The 24,809-nt window shown below is 40.9% G+C and overlaps 1 protein-coding gene across 1 annotated transcript in view; it reads right to left on the reverse strand.

Annotated features, from left to right (window-relative positions):
• Nucleotides 1-24,809, reverse strand: part of LOC121284649 (protein ZGRF1-like) — a 127,774-nt gene that overhangs the window by 75,505 nt on the left and 27,460 nt on the right. The window contains exons 12-19 of the mRNA XM_041200211.1: nucleotides 24,633-24,771; nucleotides 21,686-21,870; nucleotides 20,364-20,563; nucleotides 18,292-18,437; nucleotides 16,455-16,601; nucleotides 12,238-12,352; nucleotides 9,766-10,010; nucleotides 8,942-9,101 (exon numbers count right to left, since the gene is read on the reverse strand). Coding sequence (XP_041056145.1) covers nucleotides 8,942-9,101; nucleotides 9,766-10,010; nucleotides 12,238-12,352; nucleotides 16,455-16,601; nucleotides 18,292-18,437; nucleotides 20,364-20,563; nucleotides 21,686-21,870; nucleotides 24,633-24,771 — 1,337 coding nt within the window. The remainder of the gene's footprint in view (nucleotides 1-8,941; nucleotides 9,102-9,765; nucleotides 10,011-12,237; nucleotides 12,353-16,454; nucleotides 16,602-18,291; nucleotides 18,438-20,363; nucleotides 20,564-21,685; nucleotides 21,871-24,632; nucleotides 24,772-24,809) is intronic.

The raw sequence follows: 24,809 nt of genomic DNA on the forward strand, positions 1-24,809 counted from the left end.
GGGATATTTGTGGACCCTCCTTCTCCAGTGAGTTGTTTAATTGTCCACTGCCACTCAACCCTGGATGTGGCAGGACCGCAGAGCTTTGATCTGATCCAATTGGTTGTGGAATCACTTTGCAGTGTGACTAATCAAAACCTTCACAGCTCATCAGTTTGACTGAGGAAGTTCTTGTTGCTGTGCATTTGCCTTCTCTAACCTGCTAGGTTACAGGAAGAGTGTGGAACTCTTGTATTGTTGGGAAAGAGGGAATCCTTACACAAATGTGTTCTTAATTACCTTGAGTTCTTCATTTGGCTTCCCTTCTCGGTTACAGGGACTCCCCATGCACTCCCAACCATCCCCTGGGGAAGCCAGATATCAGGTGGAATCATATTAGAATCCTAACCCAATGGTAATTTTTGCAAATTTCTTAGCCTGCACATCACCAAACCCACTACACCAGCCTGAAAAAAATTTATGCAAGATTTCTGAGGAAACAGCAGTGATGAGCCCCAAGAGATAAAAAATATCCAGCTGTGTGTCCATAAATGGCCTTATCTAATCCACTGAACTCACGAAGCAGACCTGAAACTGATGAGAATTTATTGGCAATTCTTTCTAATCCATCAAATTTTGCCTCATCAGGCCTAGTTTATATACAAATACACATTCTGTTGGCTTTAGATGTGGAGACTGAATGAATTGTACTTGAACCTAAAGCAACTAATTGTGAATTTTGTTGCTGTGAAGTAGGTTTATGATCAGAGCAACGGAATAATTAGATGTATGAGCTCAGGATTTACTTAACTCCTGAAATATTCTCAGGTTAACAGGAAAGCTGCATGAACAGTATACTCAATAAATATATTTTCTGTGATTAAGCAATATATATTTTTCCCATGGGTCTGTAAGTCAAAGGCTGCAACAATGGAATAGTCAGCATATGTGCCAGTTGAGCTGTGAAGAGTCAGCAGCAGATGCTGAGAAGGTGAAGTAACGCCTCAGGCACATTCTCAAAACACTTCACATGTCACTAATTATTGTCACTCATGTCAAAGTTGTCAACTGTGCACCAAAAGCACAGCAGAATTATACGATTCCAGTTTATGAGAAACTCATAATGATTTTTCTTTTCAACCAATTAGTTCTATTCTTTCCAGACCCTATTGGTAAACTATTATCGAATATTGAGTTCTTTTCAAAGCTGTATTCAGATAAACATTTTCCTTTGAATATGGCTGTAGAAGAGATAGTGATACTGCCACATGATCGGCATCCTGCAATGTACAAGACTCAATAGTTCACTAACTTAAATGGAGAAAGAAGGTTGTGAAAAAATTTATTGCTTGATACTAAATTTTTGAACTGACTTATATAATGCATCCACAATCCAAAAGGTTAAAACCATAATCAAAGTAGTAGTTTTGTAACGGAGTTTCTTATACAACCAATAGATTATGGGTGGGATTTTCCGGCCCCACCCACTGCCATGATTGTCTGCTCCCGCCGAAAGTCAATAGACTTTTGACTGGGCTGCTGAATCTCCCGCGGCGTGTCCCACTGCGACGGAGCCAGAAGATCCCGGCCTACGTCTTGTCAGATACAGAGGAGACGTTACCAGTGTCTGTGAAGCTAAGAAACTGGGCATCAAGGACCGCTGTAGTTGCTGCAGCACCATGAAAGAGCTTTTTGCAAACTATGTATGCCCTAAACTTTTGAGTATCGTGGTTGAAAATGAAGGTAAGCAATAAATCATCAAACATGTTCTCTTTATGACTAAATGAGTGAATCCATTGTTTAAAAGATGTTTTACCATAAAATATTACAATGGAACTTTTCAAAATTATTAAGGATTCCAAGAGGATAAATAGTGAAAGATTAATTTCAATGATTGCCAAATTGGAAGGAGGATAGCACGGGAAAGTGGGGTTGAGGTAGATGATCAGCTATGATCTAATCTAATGGCGGAGCAGGCTGAATGGGCTGAATGGAATACTCCTATTCCTATGTTCCTATGAGATAGGTTTAAGGCAATCATTAGGGAACATTAAAGTAAATGTTATCACACAGGGGGTTATTGTAACATGGAATGCTTTATCATTAGAGTCTCTTGAGTCAGAACCCATAACATAGTTTCAAGGGAAATGGATAAATATTTCAAAAAGACAAATCAAAAATGACGTGAGGAAATTGCAGGGGAAGGAGGTGGAGTAAGCAGCTCCAGCTGAAGAATTAACATCGCCACATGTGCAACAGTTAAAATGGCCTCCTTCTGAGCTGTAAATTCTACAATCCAATACTGCTGAGGTTATGTAGACCAGGAGGGTTTCCTTTTAATGTTTACTTTTGTAGGGTTTTCAATTTTTTTTTTACTGTTTCCAAGTAACTTGTAAGTGATCATTAGGTTTTATGACCAATGATATATCCATGCTAAAATTAGGAAATTCACTCCTGTTAGAGCTTGGATTTGGAAACAGCCACATTCTGTGTCCAGTTTTAAGGAATCTATTAGACTAAAGGGGAAGAATTTTGTGTGGAAGCAGTGGTCCTGCTCCCTGGCTTAAAAACTAGGGGCAATCCCTGCCTTCAGTTGGCTGGGTTGCCCCAAGCCAATTTTACGGCTGTCGACCTGTTAATTGACACAGGGCGAGACTTCCACTCCCATCTGGGAGGGAGTCTGCCTTTGAGTGCTGCCTGCCAATCAACTGGCCGACATGAGGTAGAAGCAGTTCAGAGAAGGTTCACTCGGCTGAAACATGGCTACAGGATGGCATACATTGGGACCTGAATATTGAATGGTGCATGACGTTTAGGAAGGACAGGAAGTTCAGAAAACATGGAGGTGTGGCTCTGTTAATTAAAGATGGTATTAGCACAGTAGAGAGGGGTGACCTAAGTTCAGGAAATCACGATGTAGAAGCGGTTTGGGTTGAAATGATAAATGTTAAAGGCAAGAAGTCACTTGTGGGAGTGGTATACAAGCCTCCTAATTGTAATTACACAGTAGGATGGAGTATATAAGAAGAGATAATGGGTGATTGCCAGGAAGGTACAGCAATAATATGGGGGATTTTAATCTACATACAGACTAGAAAAATCAGATGGGCAAAGGTAGCATAGTTGATAGAATGTTTTCGGGGTAATTTCTTAGAAAAGCACGTTCTGGAGTCAAACAGAGCAGGCTATACTAGATCTGGTATTGAGCAACGGGATAGGTTTAATTGATAATCTCCTAGTGAAGACACCCCTAGGTAGCAGCAATCATAATATGAGTGAATTTTACATTCATTTTGAGGGAGAAATGAGTGTGTCCAAGACTAGTTTTTTAAATAAGGGCAATTAATTATAAGGGCATGATAGCAGAGCTAGCTAAAGTGAACTGGCAAATGAGATTAAGGGATAGGTTAATAGAGATACAATGGCAGGATTTTTTTTATTCATCCACGGGATGTGGGCTGCGCCGGCTGGACCAGCATTTATTGCCCATCCCTAGTTGCCCTTGAGAAGATGGTGGTGAGCTGCCTTCTTGAACCGCTTCAGTCCATGTGGTATAGATACACCCACAGTGCTGTTAGGAAGGGAGTTCCAGGATTTTGACTCAGCAGCAGTGAAAGAACGGCAATATATTTCCAAGTCAGGATGGTGAATGACTTGGAGGGGGACTCCCAGATGGTGCTGTTTCCATCTATCTGCTGCCCTTGTCCTTCTAGGTGGTAGTGGTCGTGGGTTTGGAAGGTGCTACCTAAGGAGCCTTGGTGAATTCTTGCAGTGCATCTTGTAGATGGTACACACTGCTGCTACTGTGCGTTAGTGGTAGAGGGAGTGAATGTTTTTGGATGTGGTGTCAATCAAGCGGGCTGCTTTGTCCTGGATGGTGTCAAGCTTCTTCAGTGTTATGGGAGCTGCACTCATCCAGGAAAGTGGGGAGTATTCCATCACACTCCTAACTTGTGCCTTTAAAGGGATGTTTCAGAATATATACATTCCAATGAGAAAGAAAAATTCCTAGGGGAGGGCCCACCATCTGTGGTTAACTAAAAAAGTTAAAGATGGTATCAAACTTAAAGAAAAAGCATATAATTACGCAAAGATGGGTGGCAGGTCAGAAGATTGGAAAGAATATAAAGAACAGCAAAGAATGACAAAATGATTAATAAGGAGAGAAAAATTAGAGTACGAGAGAAAGCTAGCTCGAAACATAAAGCCAGATAATAAGAATTTCTATAGATATTTAAATAAGAAAATAGTTAATGAAGTGAGTGTTCGTTGTGGAGAGTGCGTTGGGAGAATTGGTAATGGAAGGAGGGAGATGGTGGATGAATTGAACAGGTATTTTGCTTCGGTCTTCACTATAGAGGACACAAGTAACATCCCGGTAAAAGCTGTAAATCAGGAAATGGAAGGGAGGGAGGAACTCAGGAAAATTACAATCACCAGGGAAGTGGGATTGAGCAAATTGTTGGGGCTGCGGACTGACAAATCCCAAGGTCCAGATGGACTTCACCCTAAGGTCTTGAAAGAAGTGGCTAGTGAGATAGTTGATGCACTGGTTTTAATTTTCCAAAATTGCCTAGAATAGCGGAAAGTTCCATTAGTTTGGAAAATAGCACATGTAACTCCTTTAATCAAAAAGGGAGGGAGACAGAAAGCAGGAAACTATACGCCAGTTAGCCTTACGTTTGTCATAGGGGAAATGTTAGAAGCTATTATTAAAGATGTTATAACAGGGAACTTAGAAAAAAAGCAAGGCAATCAGGCAGAGTCATCATGGTTTTGTAAAAGGGAAATCATGTTTAACCAATTTATTGGAGTTTATTGAAGGGAATCACATGCGCTGTGGATAAAAGGGAACCAGTGAATATACTATACTTAGATTGCCAGAAGGCATTTGATAAAGTGTCACATCAAAGGTTATTGCAGAAGACTAAAGCTCATATTGTAGGGGGTAACATAGTGGCATGGATAGAAGATTGGTTAGCTAACAGGAAGCAGAGAGTTGGAATAAATGGGTCTTGTTCTGGTTGGCAGGATGTGATGAGTCGTGTGCCACAGGGATCAGTGCTGGGACCTCAACTTTTTCAATTTATATAAATGACTTGGATGAAGGGACAGAAAGAATGGTAGCTAAATTTGCTGACGACACAAAGATAGGTAGTAAAGTAAATTGTGAAGAGGATATAAGGAGGCTACAAAGTGACATAGTTAAGTGAGTGGGCAATGATCTGGCAAATGGAGTATAATGTGGGTAAATGTGAAATCATTCATTTTGGCAGAAAGAATAAAAAGGAAGCTTATTACCTAAACAGTGAGAGATTGCAGAGCTCTGAGATTCAGAGGGATCTGGGTGTCCTAGTGCATGAATCACAAAAGATAATATGCAGGGACAACAGGTAATTAGGAAAGCTAATAGAATGTTATAATTTATTGTGAGGGGAATTGATTACAAAAGTAGGGATGTTATGCTTCAGTTATACAGGGCACTGGTGCGACCACATTTTGAGTACTGTGTACAGTACTGGTCTCCTTACTTAAAGGAAGATGTTAATGCCTTAGAAGCAGTTCAGAGAAAGTTTATGAGACTAATACCAGGAATGGGCAGGTTGTCTTATGAGGAAAAGCTAGACAGGTTAGGCTTGTATCTACTGGAATTTAGAAGAGTGAGAGGCGACTTAACTGAAGCCTTTAAAGTCCTGAGGGGTCCCAACACGGTGAATGTGGAGAGGATGTTTCCGCTTGTGGGAGAATCTAGAACTAGGGTCACAGAGATGAGGAGGGGTTGTGAGTCTTTGGAATTCCCTTCCTTAACAAGCAGTGGAAGCAAAGCCTTTGAATATTTTTAAGGCAGGGCTAGATAGATTCTTGATTAACAAGGGAATCAAAGGTTATTGGGGTAGGCCACAATCAGATCAGCCATGATGGCTCGCCGCATTTTCCAGCCCCACCTCTGCTGCGACAGGGCCAAAAGTGTCCATTTTTGTGACCACTTGTGTCAACATGGTTTTGCAAATGAGAAATCAGATTTAACAAATTGATTAAGAGTTTTTTTGATTATGTAACTAGTAAGGTAGATAAAGGGGAACCAGTAAAGGTAATATACCCGGATTTCCAAAAGGTATTTGGTAATGTGCCACACAAAAGGATTATAGACCAGCTAAGGGTTCATGCAGTTGGGGGTATAATATATTAACATGGAAAGAGGATTGGCTAACAGCAGGGAGCAAAGAATTGGCATAAATGAGGCACTCTCAAATTAGCAGACTATAACTAGTGGGTTGCCGCAAGGATCAGTACTGGGGTTTCAGCTATTTAGAATTTATACGAATGACTTAGACAAGGAGATAGAGAGTAACATATGCAAGTTTACTGACGATGCAAAGCTAGATGGAAATGTAAGCTGTGAAGAGGCCACAGAAGCTGTGAAGAAATATAGACAGGTTAAGTGAGTGCACAACAAGATGGTAGATAGAGTATAAAGTGGGTAAGTGTGAAGGTTATTCATTTTGGTTGTAAGTATAGAAAAGTAGATATTTTTTAAAGACATGAAACCTGTAAAAACGTTCATGCTCATAGAGACGTACAAGAAGCTCAACGTTTTTTTTGCAGTTATTGTAAGCAATTAGTAAGGTAAATGGCATGTACTTTCTTTGGAATTCTATACCCTAAGACAGCAGTGGAGGCTGGGTCATTGAATACATTTAAGGCTGAAACAGAATTACTGGGAAAAACTCAGCAGGTCTGGCTGCCAGACCTGCTGAGTTTTTCCAGGTAATTCTGTTTTTGTTTTGGATTTCCAGCATCCGCAGTTTTTTTGTTTTTATCTCTACATTTAAGGCTGAGTTAGATATACTTTTGATCTACAAGGGATTCAAGGGATATTGAATTGGGGGGGGGCGGGGGAGAGGAGTGGGGGTGTGGCATGGAACAGATAGGAAAGTGGGGTTAAGACCACAATCCAGTCAATCAGTCATGATCTTATTGAATGGCGGAGCAGGCTTGAGAGGCCAACTGCCCCCACCCGCAGATGCCAAACCACCCCCACTCCCCCACCAACAATTAGCATCCATCAGATTGGGCTGTTTCCTTGAACATCTGTTCTTGTTTTTCACACTTACCAACGTTATACTCCATCTACCATCTTGTTGTGCACTCACTTAACCTGTCTAAATTTCTTCACAGCTTCTGTGGCCTCTTCACAGCTTACATTTCCATCTAGCTTTGCATCGTCAGTAAACTTGCATATATTACTCTCTGTCTCCTTGTCTAAGTCATTCATATAAATTCTAAATAGCTGAAACCCCAGTACTGATCCTTGCGGCAACCCACTAGTTATAGTCTGCTAATTTGAGAATGCCTCATTTATGCCAATTCTTTGCTCCCTGCTGTTAGCCAATCCTCTTTCCATGGTCTACTCCTGCTCCTAGTTCTTATGATCTCTTGTTGGCTTTTATTGCAAGGGGACTTAATACAAGGATAAGGAAATTTTGCCAGAGTTGTATAGGGCTTTGTTGAGACCACACCTGGAGTACTGTGTGCTGTTTTAGTCTCCATATCTAAGGAAGTATATACTCACCTTGGAGACTGCACAGCAAAGATTCATTAGATTGGTTCCTGGGATGAGGGGATGTCCGACAGTGAAAGGCTGAGTAAATTGGACCAAATATCTGGAGTTTAGGAAAATGAGAGGTGATCACATTGAAACATACAAAAGATTCTGAAGGGGTTTGACAGGGTGGACACTGAGAGGTTGACTCCCCTGGCTGGGGAATCTAGAACACAGGGGCAAGCCTCAGGATAAGGGATCAATCATTTAGGATTGAGATGAGGAGAAATTTCTTCACTCAGAGGGTCGTGAATTTTTGCAATGTTTACCCCACAGTGTTGTGGATAGTCCATTACTGAATATATTTAAGGGTGGGGTAGATGGGTGTTTATCTCTCAGGGAATAAAGGGATGGGGAGTGGGCAGGAAAGTGGAGTTGAAGCCCAAGATCATCCACGAGCATAATGAATAGCAGAGCAAACTCAAGAGGCTATATGGTCTACACCTGCTCCTATTTCTTATGTTCTTATTCATATAGGCCAGGATTTTGCGCTCAGCGTGCGACTGTGTGCCCAACATGCTCAAGCGTAAAATGACGCGCGATGACATTGGGTGAGCATCCCAATGTCATCGGGACTTGTGGAATATTTCGGATGGCGGGTGCGCGCGGGAGTCGGCAGAGCACCCGCCGACAATTAACAGGCCAATTGAATGCAATTTTTCACTCTCTGTCCAGCCTTAAGGTTGGCAGGCAGGCAAATCGGCCTGACAGCCTTTGTATTTTTTACGAAACAACATCCACAGGAATTAAAAATAAAAATGCTTAATCTCATTTATAACATGTCCCACATGAGGGGGCATGTTTAACTTATTTTTTGAATCTTTAGCTCCCTGAGGCAGTTTTGTAGCTTTAGGGGGCTTTTCAGTGCGCGCCCAGTGCATGCACAAACTTCCACGCTCGCCCTCCTCCTGCCCCCACCCTGGAAGCGCTGAGCGCTGCAGCGTGTGATTCATGCTGGCTGAGCCATTAATTGGCCAGCCAGCATGAAATCTCATACAGGGGCCAATTGCAGGCAGTGGGCAGTTTTGCAGCCACTCCCGATCTCCCCACCACCCCTGCCTGAGGAGGTAAAAATCCTGCCCATACCAATAATGGGTGGGGGGTGTTCAATTCTAATTGCAACAGGCACAGCAGACAACTTTTCTTCCTGCTTAGCTCGGGACTAATTTTACTACCAATTTGTCTTAGATTAGTAATCTATCACAGGCTACGGACTGAACTTGAGACCTTCAAGGTCTTTTAAGCTCAATGCTGCCCTTTGTGGTGGGAGGGATTCAGAAAAGCACTTATGAAGAGTCAAATTAAATAACTGCAAGAATGGATCCACATTTGCTTTGGTCACACTGAAATGTCACTCACCCAAGCAGGACTCTATCCACTGCAACATTAGTAGATGCAGCGATGAGAAGTTTCCAGGGGACCTTCCTAGGCCCCTCAGCTGCTTCACTTTCTTCAAAAAGTTGAACAAGAAATAAAATCACAACAGCCAACAGATAGCTCTTCCCAGCTCCATAGACACCTGATTGGAAAAGTCACAAAAATACAATATATTAAAGAAGCATTTTCAACTAGTTTTTGAAAACAGAATTTCAGCCAAATCACCTCCCTGGCACTGCAGTCTTATTCCTTCAACTTTTAACTGATAGAGTTTTTCTAATTACATTTTTAAAAATTTTTACTTTCACTCTTAATCTAATCTTTCTTTCTCTCTCTTTATTTCACTTTCAGTACATGATTTGCTGTTGGATTCACTGTTCTACCATTTCCTGTTTCAGTCTCTCACACTGCTCATTAACAATTCTTCAATCTGGTTAGTTAAAGAGACACAAGTTGATTGCTATCTGTGCTCAGGTCCCAGATACTCCGTAGACTGATGCTGCTGCACTGTTTTCATCACCCTCTAACAGCAATTTGCAGTGCAAAGTCTCATAGAAATTTAATGTGCAACAGCGTGTCTAACAAACAGTATAGTGATGTTTGTTTGCCTGCTACGGTATATTCTGGTCCAATGTAGATCTGCCCAAAAAAGAATTCAAGAAGCATAATTGTCCTGGCTGAGTTGGCAGATTTTTAACTGGAGCATACTGAAAATATAAATGGAATATAAACATATAAAATTGTGATGGAGAAAGGCAAAAAACCACAGGAATAAAAGATTCTAAAGAGCATTTATTTGTTTTTACCATGTATGACTGTGACTGGCAGAAGGAGATCCTGGGGGCTCTGGGACTTAGCCATCATTACAGCTACTTGTCTGAATGCAGCTGCCTGATCTGTATTCAGGTGAAACTTCGGTATCATGTCTGTCGCCAATGCAACTGTCCTTTCCTTACACAACAATCCAGTCGATACCAGTGGCATTTTTAACGCAGGAGGAAAAAATCTTCCTCTTGCAGACTGGACTATTGCTTCATCGTTACCACAAGGCCTACAGATTGAAACAAATATTAGATCTTTTAAAGGATTATGCAGCTTTTTAAATAACAATACAGAAGCATAGCCTTATAAAAAGGTAACAAGAAAATTAATAACTTGCCACTTCTTAGTACCATGAATGTTCAATAAAATCACAGAATACAGGTTAACAGCTATTTACTTTCAATATGTTAAACTGCGAGATTGATTTTAATTCTTCTTCAATTGTCAATGAAAAGAAAGTAAACAAAAAGGCAGATTCTAATCTCTGCCCTGTAATCGACATTTCACCTGGTCCCGCGCCACTGATATTATGTGTAATTCATAAAACACAAAAACAAGTAAAACTGAAAACTATACAACCAAGATTAGTGTACATTTTTGCTTCCAACAGAGATTGACCTGCTCGTTAAATGCCAGTGCATGACATTTCATGCAAGGGTAGGTCCCATGATACTGTAGACCTAACAGGAGGGAAAAAACATGTCTCTAGCACTGACATTCCACCTTAATGAAAGCAAAAGCATGCCAAGGTCTTATAGTAATTTGTGTTTAATTTTAAGTCCTATGACCCAGTTCTTGCTGACAAATATATACATTTGTAGAACTGCCAGAGAAGCTAAATTAATTAAATGTAGACTTTCAATACATAACATAGGTTTATGTGAGAACAGAGTTTGATCAGTTAATTTCTGGTTAATCATTTCCTTTATCACCTTGCTTCAATTATAGTTGATTATTTATGAGAAAAATCTGAGTATAGTTTTTAATTAAAAAAAGTATGGATTGCACTTTCTGGAAGTGCTGAAGTTCTTCATACTGAGTATGAGAGCTGAATTTTCAGTTGTCGGTGGGGGCAGGACTGAAGCAGGTGGACCTAGAATTTCCTGCCGCAGGCCAGCATGCTGTTTGATACCCAAACTGGCTGGGTGGGGGATAAATGAGTATCTGCCCTTAAGTAGTCTATTAAGGACCCTCTCCCAAACTGACTGGAATTTTCCATTTGGCATTGGCCAAAACACAGCCGGTGAAAGGAGACAGCCTCCCAGAAGCAGACCAGACCCACAATGTTGCAGAAACATTTAACCATCGCCCTCCTCTTTCCCAGTGATGTTGAAAGATGGCCACAGCTTCAACTGCAGCCCATCTTGTGGAAGGGTTCCCCCTCCACAATGGCAGTCTAGCAGCTGTGGGCATTTTAATTTTTTTTTTAAAGTTTCCTAAGTGCTGAGGGGGGCACCAGTATTTTGAAGTGTCCGCTCTCTCCTTTACCTGCATCAGCAGGCTGCCATTCTCTTAGTACTGCAGGGTCTCCTAAAAGCCCTCCTGCTCTGGAGCCCACCTGTTGCCCTTAAATGGATGGCAAGCATGCCCTATCTGGTCATTCCTTTGAAAACCATATCGGGTCACTATTTCCGACACAGAATGGAGTTGGGGCTTGGCTTTGATCCTGATGCTGGGGTCCTGACCTCAAAACAAAAATCCTGCCCCATCGTGTCCTTCACATACTAGACACATACACGAGCGCCCCCAGTCAGTCATGAATTACTATAAATGATTTAAGACAGTCGAGCCAGTCGTGTCAGTTGAGGCACTACAATTGGTCTCAGTCCCCATGATTAGGCTGGGGTAAAAAGAGCAGGTCAGCTTCTAGCCTCAGATTGCAATCTAGTGACTCTACTGGTTAAAAATGCACACGCTGCTTAACACAAGGTGGTTTGAATTTTCGCTGGCAACTTTGCGACAAGATTAGTGAAAACCCCTAAATAATGCCAGGTAACCCCAAATTTATTTCAGGAGATTAGGAAAATTCTTGCAGAAATTCCTATCCCCATGTGTCTGGGGCCTTGAGGTCCCCACCCCACTTGGCTGAAACCCCCCGCATCCATCACCACCGCTCACACATGAAGAATGCCTGCGAGGGCAGCCCACTGACTTTGAAACCAGAGATCAATGGTCTCAGGTGAGAGTGGGAGAAAATAGTACTAAAAACCCACAAAAAATATATCATTTTAAAAGCTCATAGAATAATAATGTTCTAATGTCAGAGAAAATGCTGCAACAATGGACTTAAGTTGAAATGTTACAATCAAAACTGGCACTTTTAATTAAAAACTTTTATAATTATAGCTCCACCTATCAATAAAGGTTTAAAAGACAACTTCGGAATTGTGAGCCTGTAATTATTAGTTATCAGCTTGAAGATATCTCTGTGTTTAATACAAAACTGAACAACTTACATTTTGAGTAAGTGTGGTAGCAGAGGAAGAGAAGCTGGATTGACATGCTCCTGCAGATTTCTCAGACAGGTAAGTTCAGTGCTGGCATTACCAACAAACAAGGCATGAACAATCACTGTGAGAACAAAAGAATTCTGAGAATTAGTTGCCTTTAACTTCTAAATAATTGCAATAATTTGAAACAGTGAAGTTATAAGCACTGATTGACTCTACCTGCTCTTGATTTACAAAGTTAGTCATACATTTTTTTTGATGGCCCAAAAATCCAGAGCTCTAATGGCATTGAAAGATCTAGTCTCTTCAACAAGACCCAGTGGAACAAGTTTAGCGAAGCCAGGCAAAACATGGTGTGCATTTAGCGAGCAAATTGTCCTTTCAGTTTTGAGGCATGGGCTGGGATTTTCCCTGCCTTCCGGCGTCAGGCGTGTTCAGTGGCGTGAGCAGGCAATATGGCGAGAAGGCCAAAAATCGGTTCCACAATATCGTGAAGCCAGTTTGTGATTGCCCACTCTGCCCACCAATGGCAAGCTGCATTCCCCGCCATTGGACGTTGGGAACCTCATTGCAATACATTAACAAATCATTATAAGGCCAGCCCGCCAGACTCAACGCACCCCCCCCCCCACCCGCTGGATTGTCCACCCACATCAGCAGGAAAACACACCAACGTGTTTCACAACAGCATATACAAGACGTGCATTTGGCAGGCTGCACTTCACTCGGGACTTTGTTTGCCTACCTTGCTTTGGTCAGCACTGGCAGTCATCAGCGCCAGGCTTCACAGACAGCACCATATCACCTTTAGGCGGAGGTTCACAGGTAGGTCTCTGCCTCCAGATCAGCCATATGTGGGTAGATTTTCAATGGTTGCAGGGAAAGGTCTTGCATGGGGAAGGGGGAGAAATGGCATCAGGCAAGAGAAGAGGCTGCAAGACGAAAGCTGTACTGGAGAAGGAGGGTATCACAGGGTGTGTGGGCGCAAGTGGCCTCAAGATGCTGATGCCCGAGGTGGCCATCTCCAGAGGAGATGAGGCCAGATGGACATGTGGGGGTGTGTGTGAGAATGCGTGGTGATGTCCCTTGAACTGGCAGTGAGTGAGGTGCCAGAAAATGTGTGATAGGATTGAGTGTATGAGTTTAGAGTGATGAGATGATTGCCATACCTTGGCTGCACAGATGAGATCATTCATCGTCTTTCTGTATTGGATGTCCAACCTCTTCTGTGCAGCAGTGGCATTGATCACGACTGCCATCACCTAACAAGCCGGAGTGGTAACGTAGCTACCCCTCCTGAGGCCAGAGCAGGGGTAGAGGACATCACAGCAAGACTCCACAGTGTCCAAAAGGCGCTAGAAGGCTGAAGTCTTCTTGCCTTTCGGGGCCATATCTTCTTTGCTGCAGTCCAGCGCCTTAAATGGCCTTAATAGGCCTTTGACAGTTCTGAGCGCGACTGTACTTTAAATGCGATGCCTGGTGTGATGAAGCTGCGAGGTGATAGCGTGGCGGGTGAATGAGAGCCCACCCGCCGTGGAAACAGCCTGTTTCCTAGGAATGCATAAGTAATGTGGCGAGTTTGGGACGATACCGCATGTAAACCTATCACGGCCAGTGGGTAAAACATCATTTCACCTGCCCGCTACCACACTTTGTGCAAATCTGGAACAATACTGCCCATGGGTTCAAATTGAGCCCAGACTAATGGAATGAAGAATCTTCCTACCTTACCCCACTATCAGCTGAAAAGTCCTGTGCCAACTCAGTTCCAAAGTTTCCAAATAAACATAAATGCATAAAATATTTGAGGCTACTTTTAACCTCCAGGACAGGTGGCAGAGAAACAAGGTTAAATATTTAAAAATGGGAAACCCAACCCGATCCGGTGCGAAATCACCTACTTCTGGTTTAACTGAGGCAGGTTGGAGTTGGGCAAGAAATCCCTTCCTGAAAGGTGGGACCAGTAGTTTTAAAATGTTAATAAGGCTGCGTGCCTCAGATTTTGGCAGCCAATCAGATTTAATGGTTGTGGGATGGGTTTTTCCCAAGGCTCAAGACAGCCAGAAGCTGAAGGAAGGTAAGAACCGCAGAATCCATCAGGTAAGTGCACTTACCACAAATTTTTGTGGGCCAGGAGGAGTAGGAGTGCAACCCGCTCCCCAACTCCACAATGATTCAATGCTGCACACCCCAGCACACCCCACCACACCCCAGACCACTGTAATCCGATGCTGATCTGCTCTAGCCCCCTTCCTCTCTGGTCTCTGGCTGGAACCCCCTTTAGTAGACCTTCCCATCAAACAGACAGCCAATTGCCAGGCAGAAAACAGAGAAAGAGAAATTCAAATGAGGTCCTTGCCATTAAATTTGTCAAGGACATGTTGTCCCTGAACCCCACTGTAAATACCAGGGCCATAGTGTTTCTATACAAACAAATGAAAAGCAATTAGAACTTGCCCCCATTGGCATATTGGTACCACATAAAATGAGGATAGAATGTTATTTGAAACTACACTGTACACAAGTAACTATATTCCTGAAATCTACTGCAATGGAATAGTAGGATCCTGACATTCTTGCCAGATGTCTAGGGAAACAGTGACCAAAGATTAACGACATTTTCCTTTTGCTATCTTTAATAACTAATTTACTTTTTTTAAAAAAAGAATCTGTACTGTTAATGTATCAATTGTACTTGATGGGGAGAATTTTCTCCCCATTGTGTAGGGGGTGGGGTTTGGGCAGGAGCGGGCACGCAGCCGATCGCCACCCGTGGGCGGGCCAAGTAAGGTCTCAGAGCTGCCTCAGAGAGATTAGTTTGAATTTTAAAAATTTTAATAAAGAAAAAAAAATTTAAGACATGTCTCCTCATGTGACAGTGTCACATGAGCTGGGACATGTCAACGAATTTTATTTAAAATTTTTATTAAACTTTAAAAACCTTCATGAAACCTCATCCCAACCGTGGATGAGGTTCCATGAAAAATGCGAAGGCCGCCTGGGCTCTTCGCCTGCCTGCTAACCTTAAGGTTGGATGGGCAGCTCCGTTAAGTATTTCAATTACTAGTTAAATGGCCTTAATAGGCCTTTGACAGTTCGGCGGGTGCACAACCGACTCCAGTGCGCGCCCACCGAACTGAAGATCTGAAGACGCACGGTGACATCGGGATGCATGCCCAACGTCACCGCACGTCATTTTACGCATCAGCGACAGGGCCCGCCCCCGCGTGCCGACCCGATGTCTTCCTTGAACAAGAAGAGAAAACAAATAACAAAAAATAAGTCAAATAGGTTAAATTTAAAATAGCATTGCCAAAGTGCAGGAAAGGATAGGTACTGTGGCTATTTCTCACGTTGACCCAATCCCAAACTGCTTCATTTAAACAACAAGTAGGTGATTTTGCAGTGGATTAGAGTTGGATTTAAGTCTAAAAATATGCACAATACTAATCTTCTTTAGTTCATCCCTCCCAAACTCTAACTGGATGAATGCAATGGAACAACGATTAATCAAAGTGATAGTCATTCACCTGGGCAAAGTCCGACTCTTCACATGGTGACTCAAACACTAACTTTAACCCGCCTGCCCTGGTGCCTTGCAGCATCTATGATCATTCTTTATTTGTTCCCAAGAGTCAGCAAGCTTTTCTACACTACGGAGGAACCACAGCTGCACCTGAGTTTTTCTTCATCTGGAGCTCACACATATATACTTTCAATATTGACAACAGGATAAGCACCAACCCCCACCCAACCCCTACCAACCCCAATAAATTTGTACGCATTACTTGCAGCAAATGTACATTTTATTGGCCAAATAAAACGTGGATACAGCCCGTTGCCCTTTAATTGCCTTTCCATGTTGGAATTCAACGCATCAAAAGTAGCTGCAAAAAGCTGTGTGTGAAAGCATAGGAAGAAGAAAAAGAGAAAATCTTGAATAATCAGAGAAATGTTAATGACACATATGCCACAATAGATAGTGATGGAAGAATTACAGAAAAAAGGGTTAAAATACATTGCTCAAATTGCTTTGAGTGCAAATAGAAGGCTCTTGGTCAAGGACTCTTTCCTGCACAAATGAATTTCCTGTTACAAGTTAATAATAAAGAGATTTACAACCTAGTAATAATTACTCTTGGTGCTCAATGTAAAATTTTGCAAAGCAATTATGCCAAGGAAGGAGGGGTGGGAAACAGAAGAACACAAAATAAAGAACTTACTGTCCGAAGGCCATTTGGAAGGAGAATAGCCTTTCAGTGGCAAAAGCTCGACTTCACTGGTTGAGGATGGTCCATAGAAAACACTACATGCAATGAAAGTGTCCAGTGGATCAAACATTAAGGTTTTTGATACAACCCAGAGGTCATCTGTCACAAATTTAAAAAATTAAAAGAAGAAAACATAAAACCAGGACAGCTGGTGACATAAATTCCAACGTTTTGTTTTATTATTCAGCTTGGCGAAATTTTCAACAATCATTACTAATAGATTTCTTAGATTTAACTGCACCAAATCACTAAAAGTAAAGTTTAATTTGAATCTGTTATTTTTTAGTAAATGACTTATTTGATAGACTTTGATTTCTAAGGATATTACAAGACAATGAAAAGAAATTCTGTTTTTCTCTCCAACAGAATTTCTATTTGTCTCTTTAACCTTGTTCACCTTTATTGCTTTCCATTTTTCTCCAAAGCAGTTCTAAAGAAGAGTCATATTCGACTCAAAATGTTAACTCTATTTCTCTCTCCACAAATGCTGCCAGACCTGCTGTGTATTTCCAACACTTCCTGTTTTTATTTATGGGAAAAGCTTCAGTAGTTTCATGGGCATTTTACAGCCACTGACGCTTTCAAATAGCACCCATAGCTAAACCATTCCAGTACAGCTTACAACACTGCCATCTACTCGACAAAGTGACAAATTGCCTAGCTATGCCTTGTCCATAGAAAGCAGGACAAATCCAACTTGGTCAATTACCACTCTATCTGCTGCGTTTCAATCATCAGCAAAGTGACAGAAGGAATCACCAATGGTGCTATCGAATTTTATTTACTCACCAATACTCAGTTTCAAGTATAGATGCACTTTGTCCATATTGACCATTCAGCTCCAAATCTCATTACAGCCTTGGACCAAACATGGCCAGAAGTGCTAAGTCCAAGGGTGAGGTGAAATTGATTTCCCTTAACATCAATACAGCTTTTTACTGAGTGTGGCACCAAGCAGCCCTAGCAAGATTGAATTCAATGGGGACCTGGGGGCAAAATACCCCTGTGGCTTCAGTCATACCTAGAAGAAAGGAAGATGGTTGTGGTTGTTGGAGGCCAATCATCTCAGCCCTAGGACATTGCTTCAGGATTTCCTCTGGGCTTTATCCTAGGCCCAACCATCTTCAACTGCTTCATCCATGACCTTCCCTCCACCATAAGATCAGGTGTGGGACTGTTTGCTAAAAACTGCACAATGCTCACCTCCATTCACAGTGGCACTGAAAATGAAGTAGTCTATGCCTGCATGCAGAAATACCTAGACGAGATCCAGGTATGGGCTGTTATATGTTTTCTGCTACCTGTACTCCAAGAATACTGGGTGCATTGGTTGCTTGTTAGGCATTCCAAATTAAACAGGAGGCACACTAAGGCTAGAATACACACACTCCAAGAGCATAGGCTTCCATAGTCTTACTGGAATATTCTCAATTTTGGTTAAATTGTTGGCAGGTAGCACACTGGCTACCTCTTTTTGTTACACCAGCAGGCCCATAGGGTCTATCGTTGCATATCTCCATCCCAAACCAGCAAAACTCCCCAGCAAAGGGTATGTGGTATGGGAATAACTCCTGAGCAAAAGGTTAGACACACACCTGAAATTATGTATCTGTATATGTAATAATCTTATAGCTCTTAACAATATATAGAGGGTAGCAGTGAAATATATTTCACAAGTGAGGTTGACTAGATAATTTATAAACAATAAATGTAGTCTGTTTTGATACAATCTCAGTGTTTGGTTCAGCCTTAATTGTGAGTGCTCTAAATTGGAACATTTTAAATGTACCTTTATTGTAAGCTGATGAACTCTCTTTCCTGCTTAACCCAAGGTACAATTTGGTCTTACAACAGCTTTCTAAATCCCCTTTCTCATTTATCTGTTCTTTCAACTTGCCACGGTAGAACCTCTTTCTTTGAAAAGCAGATGTTTTCCTGAAAACAATGATGATGAAAATAAGTTCAGGTTAAATATCTAAAAAACATATCCAACAGAATCAATTTTCAAAATAAGGGGAAAAGCATGATAAGCAAAAAATAAAATTCTATTTTAAAAAACCTACTAAATCCAGTAATACATATTAAAACATTTTAAAATATTATACAAATGTACAGATAGCCCAATAATATTTTCATGATTTTAAAAATTAAAATAAGTGAAAGGTTTAATGGTGACTGATTTAGTTAGTTATTATTCATGCACTTAATTCATGAACTACCACTTCAGCTGTCAGTTTTATGATCAATCATTGGTAACTGGATCATATTAAAGCCACCAAAACTACAAAAACATTTAAAACATGCCTGATGAAGTCAGACTGGAACTTTAAAAACGTTACACCACATAACAGGGGAAAACAGAAGATAACATTAAAAAAACTGACCTCAGTGGAAAAAGTTGTTCTTATCAAAGGATTTTGCAACAAAACTAAGGAGGTTGGCACATAGTCGGTAATGTTGCTGGCCAGCCGCTAATTGGCTAGCTGTGCTTAATGCACATAGGAACAGGAACAAGTGGGCTGCGCACTTCCCATTCCATTTCCCTTACCCTGTTGGAATCCATAAAATCCAACCCGCCCCTAGAAATCAGTATATTTTAAGCATCATACACCAAAACCAGGGGGCTATTTAAAGGTTACCGGAAAATTGCATAAGGCAGGCCTTAGGTGTCAATGGAATGTCTTTATCATCTCTTTGCTAACTCCAAGGCCAGGCATGTGCTCAGCCCCAGCCCAGGAACTCACTGTTTCCCTGTATGCCCAGTTAATACAGGTGTACCTGTTAATCCATGATTGCTAATTTCTCTGTCCAATAAAATCAAGCCAAATCCTTTCTAATCTCACTGAACTTTGTCTTTATCCAGTCCTACATCCTTGTGCTCGACTCTTCATCATCCTTTCTATTTTCATATTGAGCCTAGGTATGGTGAAGTGGTTATTTCTCAACAGTACTCTTTCTCTCACATCACTTATGTATCCCACTTCACTTACCAAAACTAAATCTAGCGATGTTTCTTTATTTTACTAAAAACATACTGATTTGGAAAGCTGTCCTGAACGTAACCGAGAAAGTGTCACATCCACAATGACTACATGCATTACCTTTATTCCTATCTAACGTGGGGTAATTTAAATTACCTAATATTATTGCCCTGTTGCTCTTTCATATCTCTCTGAATTGTTTGAAAATTTAGCTCCCCCAAAACCCCCCAACCCATCTTTATCGTAGTGTTCAATGCCCTATAATTTACAATCGGAAATGTACCATTTTCCTTCCTATTCCTTAATTTTATACGTAGAGATTGTGCCTCCACAACCCCTGTACATTTTTATATTCTGGTGCCAAGATAGAATTCTTTATTAACATTGCCATCCTGCCACTTATCCACTTCATAAAAAGGTGATGGCCAGAAATATTAAGTTCCCAATCTTGTCCAACCATAAACCACACTTCCATTACAACTGCTGTATCGTATTCCTCCTTTGCTACTAATGCTTCTAACTCTCTAATTTTGTTTGAATACTTTGTCCGGTCACTTACATATCCTCAACAGTTCTACCTTTTCCAGTAACAATGACATAAAACATGATACTAGCAACACTAACATCTATACATGTTCAATATGGTTTGTGTGGTTACTTTCCATAATCGTTAAGCATACTATAGCTGGAAAAAAAAAAGGCCATTTGTGCACACTGCTTAATTATCCAGGAAAATAATGCTTTCCATTTCAAAAATGACTAAAAACTTTAATGGTGATTCTGAAATATAAACATACACTGAATTCCCCGCAACAACAAAAAATTAAATCATAACAAGTTGTATTACTACCACTGAAAAACAAACAGAAATAAAGCGTACCTTACATGAAGCACACATTCACTGTACAGAGGTATGTACTGACTTCGAATGAAGGCACCTAAACTCTTGGCATCGGACAACATTAACTTAGACTGAGGCTCCATTTTCTGCTCCAAATCAACATGCTGCATGTGATCTAACCATTTGAAAAACTTACACTGGTCAGTTTTTGAGGCATCACAAGTGTAGAATAAACGGCCCTACAAGAGGGAAAAAAAGGAAATGCAATTCAAATTGCAGAATTATATTCTTTCAAATAGAAGAAAGGAAATACCTGGATAGTGACTTTGCTGCCTTAGTTATAGAGAATGCCACATATTTCTGAGTAGAAGATTAAAATATATTATGAATGAATGCGATTCTCTGTAAATCTTTTATACTCTTTTCCAAAATTAATAATGTAAAAATATAATACTTAAGTTTTCATTGTATCAGCTTTAATTATTTTGAGTTATCTACCCATCGTTTTTTAAAAAATTAAATGTTGAAAATAGCATATTTAACTGACAACAATGCCCTGCCAACACCTCAGTGGGTGAATGCACTGCACAACTGCAAAACTGAGCCATAAAGGTCAGGGACATCCAAAGTTCAAATACCTTGTGCTGGGTTAACTGATCTCAGCCATGGGAGGAATAGGATTACTCGAACTGGACTCAGCATTCATAGACAATAAACAGAAACAGCTCAGTCAGAGTTCCCAGACCTGATTGCTATTTCAGCTGGAAGTTGATTTTATTTGGCCCAAGTATAATGGTCCTCATGGTCAAATAATCTGCAAATACTGCTATCTAGATAAAAATGTGAAAAATGGTCGCTCGGGTGAAATACAAGAGAGTTATGCAGCATTAACAGGCCTCTGATAACTCACCTGTATGTATATTATTCACTTGTAACCTAGGTAATGAATGTCAGCAGCTTATTTAACGATTTGATGGGGGCAGGGGAAGGACAATGAAAGTGGACATGATGGAGACACAATATGGGCAAAATTGCATTTGTCAACCGTAATAAGACATGCCTGATATGCAGTTCTATTAAAATCAATGGAACAGAATATCAGGTGGAGCGTACATGTGGCCAATGCCATACCAATTGCTTTGCATTTGTACCTGTGTCTAATTTAACCCACCCCCCCCCCCACAACCCAACATCTTAAACTAACATCCATATGCCAATGCTTTCCAGCTAGGGTCAAGATAGTAATCAAGTGTGAAATTTTGGCTAAATTCCTCTCTCATCAAGCAGGAACTGGGAGCTTTATTTTAATTATAACAGAAGTATTGATACCTGAAAAACTGTTAGTTTGCTGAAAATATTACCTTATTTGGACCTTCCTTTTTAACCATGACAAGCTTTGCAGGCTGTTGATGTTGGCAAAGTGGGACAAAATTTTGCTCTTTTCCAGCAATTCCTGCTTTTTCTGAAGAATACTCAAAAAAGTCAACTTTTGATAAAGCTTTGTGAAGTTTTTGAGACAGTTCAAAGAGCCAAACATTGAGATGTTCTGAAAAAAGACAAGTATTGTGTGATACTGATTTCACACTGAAGAGATTAACATTCTGTGTTAAAACCTAATCTTAGAAATTGCAGAATTGGCAAATAGTCATATATCATGCATAATAATAAGTTGTCTTACTTTGCATTCTTAATTTTCTAAGTCCAAATTTTATACTTTAATTTTACAATACACTAAAGCCCGATGTTTGTAAATATAAGCCTCAAAGTAGCCCATTGTATTGAGGAACGTCTTCAGTAGGAAGAGTGGGATGGTCCAGCCAATAACCATCTCCGTGGATGTCATCAGCAACAAACCCAAATCAAGTATCAGTTGTCAAACTTAAGCAATGTATGAAGAGCTCCCTCCTCAGATAGTTCTCACTTCTTTGTCCCAAATGACCTGGGGAAAGTCATCAATTTTAGGCTAACTATGAATACAGAAACAATTGGGAACTGAACCATGTTCAATCCAACAAGTGTCATTTCTCAAAAACAAGCTTCCAATTAATGGTTCTAAATCTCAATTTTCAACAAATGCCTAATCCATTTGCCTTAATATTGCCATATTAGTATCAAATCTGATCTATAAATTCTTCTGCAGAGATACTTTGTAATTTCCTTATCAACACAAACAATGATGCAGTGCTAGATCTGATTCAAGTTAGTGTTGCAAAGAATATAAATGACTTGAACATAGAAGGTCACTTTTGCTAATGTGAATGTAACTTAATGAGGCTCACATTGAACGAGGAGCCAAAGATAAAGATATTGGCCCAAAATCAGCTAATTTCAGTGCCATAAAGGTGGACCAGATTAGTTGGTTGGGAAAAAACAGCAAACCCGCATGGGAAATATTGAAATAATGATGGATAAAGCACAAGTTTTGACTAAAACTAAAGGAATAGGTCAAAAGGATAGAGCAAAAATGACGCTTTTAAAAGAGGCACATGATAAATTTGGGAGGTAACATTGAAGAAGCTATGTAAATTATTCAAGTATAGAAAGGAAATAAAAAGAGACATCAGGAAGGCAAGAGGGAGTATTAAAGAAGACTGGCAGCCAACATAAAAGAAATAACAAGGGCTGTCAAAGAAATGATCTTTCAACACTTAAGAGAGAAAGTAAGAGTGAAGCTTTAGGAGAGACATTTAATAAGTATTTAAATATGATATGCTATACCACAAGTGGTTATTGAGATAGAAACAAATAATTTAAAAGTTTTTTGGATCAAGATTGTTGTATTATGTGCCTTCCAGGATAATAAAAAGCAAACTACATAGCCCTTGGTCTTTTTAATCAGCTGGAAAGCTCTATGTCCCTAATTCAAAATAAGTTAATAAAAAGGGTGCAGGGAAAAGTCAGAGAAAATGGGATTAGATAAACAGATTCAGTTGAGCCAGTATGCAGGATGGGCCAAATGTGATCCACGTTCTATGATTTTATTGGTCAAGCATACTTCATTTGTCATGAAAGAATGTTTCAATTTAAAGTTTTATCATTCTTCCTGCAACTTTATTCCCCATTCCTCCTGCAATTTTATTCCCCATTCCTCCTGCAATTTTATCCCCCATTCCTCCTTTCTTGAAGCTAACAACTCAAGTTAAGTACAGGACCTGTCAGGCGGTAGCTCTTTAGTAACTCACCCAACTGAGCATGCTTCATGTCCGTGCCAGTACAGCAAGCACTGACATGCTATTCAACTTTAGGGCTGGATTTGGTGGCCTCCTGGGCAGGGGAGGTAGTAAATATATTTCACCCCTCTCCTTGGATTCACCTAGTTCTGTTGAAGGGTCATGAGGACCCGAAACATCAACTCTTTTCTTCTCCGCCGATGCTGACAAATCTACTAATAGTTTTGATAAGCACAGGACTTGTAAACTAAAAATGACAGCACTTGGCTGCAGTGCAGCCAACTAATCTACAGCAGACATTGCATAGTTTTAGTACCAACATCAAAGCTTTCTGAATGACTTAAGAACATAAGAACTGGAGCAAGTGTGGGCCCCTCAAACATTCATTATGATCATGGCTGATCGTCTACCTTAACTCCACTTTCCCGCCCTATTTCTGAATCATTTGATTCCCTTAGGTCAGCATCTTCCAGTCGGTGAGCAGGGGAAGGGCCCATTCACCGATGTGTAAAATGAGGCAGGGATACATCAGGCGTGTGTCCCGATATCACTCCACGTCATTTAGATTTTCAGTTCTGCAGGTGCGCAGCCAAATCGGCTGCGTGCCCGCCGAAATGTCAACGGCCTTAAGGTTGGCGGACAGGCCAGGAGCCCTGGCGGGCTTTGGAAAAAACATGAAACCTCATCCACGGGTGGGATGAGGTTTCATGAGGGTATTTAAATTTTTATTTAACATTTAAATAAAAGTTATGGACATGTCCCAACTCATGTGACAATGTCACATGAGGGGACATGGCGGGGAAATTTTTTTTTAATCACCATTATTGAAAGCTTTAAATCGGAGCCAATCTCCCTGAGGCAGCACTTTGCCAGGGAGATCTGTGCGCTCTTTCGTGCGCATGCGCAAAGAGCACACTCCCGGCTTAGGGAATCCCCCCACCCTGCACACAGGGAGCACAGAGCGCTTCCTGGCGGATGTCATGCTGGGCGGACCTTAACTGGCCCGCCCACGTAAAATGGCAGCACGCCCCCCCCAACTGGGAGCACCAATCAGAAGCACGCCCGCCCACACCCGCACTTCCCCCCCCAACAGCAAGAAAATGTTGCCCTTAGTGTCCAAAAATGTTATTATTTATACCTGTTATTGCTGCTGTGAAGACCTGTCTGTAATGAGTAGGACTGAGGAAGGTAGCTGGGATGGTTACTTGTCTCTTAACAACCTTTGTTCCTTGTGAAACATCTGTTCTGGGAAAGCACAACTCTGACAGACCGATACCCTGCAATAAAAAACAAAAAACTGAACTCTCTGAACCAA

The sequence above is a fragment of the Carcharodon carcharias genome, chromosome 1, assembly GCF_017639515.1.
Source record: "Carcharodon carcharias isolate sCarCar2 chromosome 1, sCarCar2.pri, whole genome shotgun sequence".
In the NCBI taxonomy this organism is placed as follows: domain Eukaryota; kingdom Metazoa; phylum Chordata; class Chondrichthyes; order Lamniformes; family Lamnidae; genus Carcharodon; species Carcharodon carcharias.